This window comes from Mandrillus leucophaeus, unplaced genomic scaffold, assembly GCF_000951045.1.
Source record: "Mandrillus leucophaeus isolate KB7577 unplaced genomic scaffold, Mleu.le_1.0 Scaffold800, whole genome shotgun sequence".
NCBI classification, from domain to species: Eukaryota; Metazoa; Chordata; class Mammalia; order Primates; family Cercopithecidae; genus Mandrillus; species Mandrillus leucophaeus.
This window is the reverse complement of record NW_012108698.1, coordinates 492929-499896: the sequence shown is the minus strand read 5'-3', so window position 1 is coordinate 499896 and position 6968 is coordinate 492929. Positions and strand designations below refer to the sequence as shown.

At 38.7% G+C, this 6968-nt stretch overlaps 1 protein-coding gene across 1 annotated transcript in view; it reads right to left on the bottom strand.

Annotated features, from left to right (window-relative positions):
* KIF13A (kinesin family member 13A) overlaps positions 1–6968 on the bottom strand; it is a 256044-nt gene that overhangs the window by 97740 nt on the left and 151336 nt on the right. The window contains exons 4-6 of the mRNA XM_011967586.1: positions 3811–3903; positions 3218–3398; positions 112–136 (exon numbers count right to left, since the gene is read on the bottom strand). Of these exons, the coding sequence (XP_011822976.1) occupies positions 112–136; positions 3218–3398; positions 3811–3903 (299 nt within the window). The remainder of the gene's footprint in view (positions 1–111; positions 137–3217; positions 3399–3810; positions 3904–6968) is intronic.

Below are 6968 nucleotides of genomic sequence, written 5' to 3'. Positions count from 1 at the left end.
ATGTTTCACATGAGAAATGTGTTTTATGCTCTGATTTCTATTTAAAGTATGTTACTATTTTAAACATTCTATCTCTAGTCACAAACCTTACTGGGTCAGGCTGTCAGTTACATTTTGGGGAGGGTTAGGGGAAAAACTGAACCAAAAAACATGCCAGATCAAATTAACCTTTAGGCTATTTCATAAATAAGCATCTTCTCAGTAGATAATGTCTTAAAATTGTATTTAGTTTTTGAGACAGGGTCTCACTCTGTCGCCCAGGCTAGAGTACAGTAGTATGACCCCGGCTTACTATAGCCTCAACCTCCCACCCAGGTGATTCTCCCACCTTAGCCAACCATGCAGCTGGGACTACAGGCCCATGCCACTATGCCTGGCTAATTTTTATATTTTTTGTAGAGATATGAGCTTCACTATTCTGCCCAAGCTGGTCCTAAACTTCTAGGCTCAAGCAATCCTCCACCCCCAGCCTCCCAAAATGCTGGGATTGCAGATGTGAGCCACTACAGCCCGGCCAAAATTTTTGAATTAGTAGTAAACAATATTAAAATGTTTGAAGTTTACTTCAAGTCTGCATTGGTTTGTGCTACTTCTATGCTTACACTTTTTTACACAGAAAGTGAGATTATAGTACAGAGTTTGTTTATAATTACTGATGTTGTCCTATATTTAGAATTGGTTCTGCTAATGACAGTTTTAAAGCTCTTTTGAATTTTTAAATGATAAACTTGGTTTGGAACCCATTTGAACAGTTTATCAAAAGACAATGGAGATTAAAAGCAAAGCTATGTATATACTGACCATATCGTGTATGCCATCTTATTCAGGGCATCGCATATTAATCATCTTTCAAATTAAGAGTCATTGCTTAGCATCAGCAATATATGGGAAGCAGCAGCTAAGAAGCATCACTGAATGCATCCCAAAGTCCTGGCATTGTTCTCTGAAGCACTTTTCAGTTATGCCGTTTAATTTCATAACATCCCTACAAAGTAGGCTTTACCACTTTTATTTTAAAGATGAAGAATTCAATGTGACAATGAGCTACTTAGATGCACACGATCCAGTACACAGCTTACTCTGCTTGCCAGAGATTCTATAATGCTATTCAGCAGCAAGAAAAAGCAAACCCAGCATTGTATCAAGTGCCTGTGATGGTGTCCAATATCGGAAATTCTTGTACACTGCTGGTGGGAGTGGAAATTGTTACAACCACTTTGGGTAACAGTTTGTGCTACTGAATAAAATTGGAGATTCAATGTTTTGTGAGTTACAATTCCACCCCTAGATGTGTTACGTAGAAACTCCTGCATGCTATATACCAGGAGACCTGCAAAACAATGTTTTCAGAACAGCACTGTATTGATAAAAGTAGGAACCACACAAAAGACGGAGAAAGTGATGAATTATTGATATAATCACGCCATGAAATGCTAGACAACAGTAAAAATGCATTAGCACTTCATATATAAGAATAAATGAATCATGGTGGGAGGAAAAATCACCAAAGAACACATATTATGATGTCATACAAAGTTAAAAATTGTGCAAAATTATTTCTACATGCTAAAGAAGAGGAAGAGAATGCTAAACACAAAATTCACAATAGTAGTTACCTTGGGGAGGGATAGAACATGGATCCAAGAGGAACATATAGTGAGCTTCACAATTATTGGTCATGTTCCATTTTATTTATTTAATTTTAGCTAGAGTACTTTTGGCTAAGTCATGTTCCATTTATTAAGCCAATGTAGATAGGCAGTTGTTTTTATTACTCTTTACGCCTTACAGGTATTATAAATGTTCTTTTGTATACATTAAATAGTTAACAGCTTCTTAAGAGTAAATATAAACATTTTCTTTGATTAGGTCACTTCCTCGTCACTCATAATTTTGGTCAAAATGCACCAAAATAGTAATAGTGGTTATTAATATTTTTTTTTTTTTTGAGATGCAGTCTCATTCTATTGCCCAGGCTGGAATGCAGTGGTACGATCTTGGCTCACTGCAACCTCTGTCTCCTGGGTTCAAGCAATTCTCCTGCCTCAGCCACCTGAGTAGCTGGGATTACAGGTGCCCAGCACCACGCCCGGCTAATTTTTGTACTTTTAGAAGAGACAGTGTTTCACCATGTTGACTAGGCTGGTCTTGAACTCCTGACCTCAAGTGATCCACCCACCTCGGCCTCCCAAAATGTTGGGATTACAGGCATGAGCCACCATGCCTGGCCTTAGTGATTATTTTTGAATGGTGAGATTATAGGTCATTTTTACCTCTTACACTTTACCTATTTTTTCAAATTTTCCATAAATAGATATTATTTTTAAATCAGTACAGTTGTTTTTAAATTTTTTTTGAGATGGAGTCTCCCTCTGTTCCCCAGGCTAGAGTGCGGTGGCAAGATCTCAACTCACTGCAACCTCCACCTCCTGGGTTCAAGTGATTCTCCCGCCTCAGCCTCCCAAGAAGCTGGGATTACAGACGTCCATCACCACACCCAGGTAATTTTTGTATTTTTAGTAGAGATGCGGTTTCTGTTGGTCAGACTGGTCTCAATCTCCTAACCTCAGATGATCTGCCTACCTTGGCCTCCCAAAGTGCTGGGATTACAGGCATAAGCCACTGTACCCGGCTCCAAATTTTTTAATTGAAAAAAAGTAAATGGTCCCCCTGCCTCTATGAATCAAATAAATATATTTTTTAATCACCTAATTAAAAAAATATAGATCCCTGGGTTTCACCCTAGGTTTACTGAATCTAGTCTCTATGGGTCGGAATCAGGCAAGTGGATGCTTAAAACGTTCCCCACATGATTCCAACGCCCAGCCAGGGAAGGGAATTGCTTGCCTTGGCTGGGATGTTTCAATCCTTCAACCCTTTTACCTTTAACACAGAAGTGCCGCTTTCCAATGTAAATGGAAGAACTAATGGTTATTCCTAACTCAATTTTTATGAATAGTTCATGGTGGCAAAAAAATAATACCAATAGTAACAACATCTTTTCAAAGGGCATACATAGGCAACTTAATACATTAATGTAGGATAAACACTGGGTATACCAACAGGCTTTGAGAAGCTGATGATTTCTCTGTAAATGAATGAAAACCAGTGTAGTCACCAAGAGCTTAAATACGTATATTCACTTCCAATTTTAACTTTAGAATCATTTAAAATTATCTCCCCCTATTAACACACTTAATCTTGACCACTAACTTACCCTTTGGGGTCTAAAAGATCCCGAACTTTCTCATTATAAATTTCCATATAGGACACTTCGACTTTAAAGGTCTGTGACTCATTTTGCTCCAAAGAGATCCTTTTAAATAAAGCACAGCAGAGCCTTGGAATAAGGCCCAGCTGCTCAGCATGGCCCATCATGGAAAACGATTTTCCCGAACCTGGAGAAGAAGCAAGCAAAAAGAGAACAGGTAAAAGAATAAGCAAAATGCAATGCTTCAGCCATACAAGGTTTCCCCATATACTGGCCAAGGTAACAGAGCAGAAAAGTGGCCAACTTAGCCTCAAACCCTGTTGCTCAAGCTGGAGTGCAGTGGTGTGATCATGGCTCACTACAGTCTCAAACTCCTGGGCTCAAGCCATCCTTCCACCTCAGTCTCCCGAGAACCTGGGGCTAAAGGTGTGCCACCATGCTGGGCTAATGTTTTTAGTTTTTGTAAAGACGGGTCTTACTATGATGCCCAGGCTGGTCTCAAACTCCTGGGCTCAAGAAATCCTCCCACCCCAGCCTCACCAAGTGCTGGGATTACAGGCACGATCTATCACATCTGGACTATAAAAGCAACTTCTTACCTGTCTGTCCATATGCAAAAATACACGCATTATACCCCTGAAAGGCTTTTTCAAGAATTCCTTCCCCAAGGCACTTGAAAACCACTTCTTGACCTAAAAAACAAGCCAAAAATTAAAAACTAATAAAAAGAATAATTTTTCTTGATATATTTGTATTAATAACAATATTATGTCAATTCAAAAAAAATGTTAAAAGTGTACAGAGTGCCTACTAAGTACAGGGCTGTGTATTAAAAGTTTGATATATGCAATTTCATCCACACTTCTAAACTACAGCTCAGTACCTGGACGTGGATACACTGTTTCCCTCTAAGACATTTCTCTAAATATTAAAGTTTTCTTTCCATTGTGAGTGGGCCATATGGAAGCATCATTCAAATTTGGTGGTGTTTTCTTATGACTGAGCATCTACAATGTCATTAAATATGAACTGCCTTATCTCCCCAGCTAGATTCTGAACTGCCACTGAACAAGACCATGTTATACATACCTCGGTATCCCCCTCAACACCTAGCTTAGTGTTTTGTAAATGCCAAGTGCTGAAAAACCGTTAGTTGCTGAGGATAGACTGACAACTTCAGCTGCTGTTTGTAGATTCACAGCACCCGTCACCTGTGTCCTCACAGGGGGAGTGGGGGACAAGATCTCTTTCGTGAATCTCTCTGTATCTCCTGGGGGGATTGTGTCATGTACTACATTATGGCAGAGCGGGGCTGAAGAGTAAATGTGTGACAATCTGTTTTAAACACATAAAAGGACAGCATTTGCTACCCTTTGAATTTGGTGATTTTCTAATATTCATTCTGCATTACTAAGACAATGAGACTTATATCCTCCTTCCTGTCCTCTTATAGTTCTTAGAACACTCACTCTACAGCATTTGCAGAAACTACTAGTTTAAGCACCTGTTTCCTCCACTGGAATGAGAGCTCTATGATGCCCAAAACTATAACCTGCTTATTTTCATAATCCTACAGCCTAGTACAAAATGCTTAATAAATGTTGAAAGAATGAGTCAATTTAACGTTTTTATCTTACATGATAGTTTCTTTTACATTTGAAAATAATGTAACACAACATAAGCTTTTGGTTTTACGTTTTTCTTTTATGGAAATTCAGATCTGATTTTAGGAGTCTGTTATTATACTATGATATATGATGATTGCAGGATGAGACTCTTAAAAGTGTCTCGACACAAAACGAGATAGTATTTGTGACATGGTTTAGTTCAGCGTCCCCACCCAAATCTCATCTCGAATTGTAATCCCCACGTGTTAAGGAAGGGACCTGGTGGGAGGTGATTGGATCATGGGGGCGGTTTCCCCTATGCTGTTTTCATGATAATGAGTTCTCACAAGATCTGATGGTTTAAAAGTGTGTGGCTTCCTCTGAGTTCTTTCCTCTCTCTCTGTCTCTCGCTGCCATGTAAGACGTGCCTTCCTTGATGTGCCTTGCTTTCCCTTCACCTTCCACCATGATTCTAAGTTTCCCGAGGCCTCCCCAGTCATGCGGAACTGTGAGTCAATTAAACCTCCTTTCTTTACAAATTACCCTGCCTCATGTAGTTCTTTGTAGCAGTGTGAAAACAGACTAATACAATTTGCAACCATTAGGCTGGCAAAAAATAAAATTCTGACAACATCAAATATTGCTGCATATGGTGGGAGAATGAATGAACACAGACATTCTGAAGGAAAACTTGACAGCATCTGTAAAAGGGAATATGCCTACATTGTCTGACCCACTGTGAAGCGTCTATTCTAGAGACACATTCCCGAAAAGGGCCCTGTGAAGGATGTTCATGGCAGTGTTATTCATAATACTGTAAATGGAAATCAAGTTAAATGCCCATAAGTATGAAAGTAAGTAAAGTGTGACTGTTTTATATGATGGAATATACTACATAACATTTTTTTAAAACCAATAAATCCCCAACACCCACATCTATGTGTAAATAATGCTGGAATTAAAGAACATTGTTGAGTGAAAAAAAAGCCATGTTCAGAACTGTACGTATAATGTAAAATCTTATGTCAAATAGTGGGTGTGTGCGCACGCTGGTGTCTGTGCAAGAGAGAGATCTACAAATGCTAAAGTGTAAAAAATGGATTGAAAAAATATACCAAATTTATATAACTTTATTTCTCTATTGCTAACTTCTACCATCTAGCATAGATGTTTGGTAACTTCGTTGATGGAATATGCGGATTTTTAAAAACGGGTGTAATCAGAAGAATCTTTTCTAAACACCCAGGTCTGTTGTGAAGAGTACCTTAAGATCCGTATGCAAATACGTATATATTCAGAGAAGAATAAAGTATAATCAAAATTATTATCTGCTTCACAAATTGCTTTTATGTTATAGTCAAGTATGATAGCCTTGTGCTCACGAAGAAAATACCTGACCACTCTGGTGTGTGATCTTTCATATACATTAATACTTATTTCTCATATGTTTTCTCAAAGGACCTTCCTTATTCCACGGATGTTCCCAAGCCCCGTGCTAAAAGGCAGGCCTTAAATCTGGAGCCAAGCCCTATATCAGAGAGGACCCAGAATTAAATCCAGCCTGTGCCCAGGCTTATTAGAATTGCTTGCGGTCCTCAGCTAGACCCAAGTGCCATTTGATGGCATTCTAAAAGCAATACATTCTTGGCACAAGCAGCTGAATGGAGCAATCCTGTTTGATCTTCCACACTGGTTAACCAGCCCCCAGGAAGGGAGTGGGGTGAGGGTGGGAACAAGAGACTTCAAGAGTTGGCTAAGTCAAGCATCCTGACCATAATTCATGATTTCAATTCATATTTAGTAACTTGAGAAAAAAAAAAAACCCCACAGCTTGAGTTGGTGAAAGGACTCAATTGCAGAGAAGCACTGTGGTCAAAGAGATTTTATTATGGCTTTTTAGAGCCTAAAGTTAATATCTATTATATCTATTCCTATATTAGGTAGTAAAATGTGGTACTTCTGGTTTCTGCTTCTGATGCTGAATACGCTGGAATTAGCAGGAATTATTTTCCTAGGTTCTTTCAAGAGTAAATAACAATGTGTCTTTTTCCTTGGTAGGAATGGCCTTTTAAACTGAAGATTGTTAGTTGGAAAAACAAGGATGACTGCTATATAGCTGTATGAAATAGGTTTATGATGTAAATGAAACA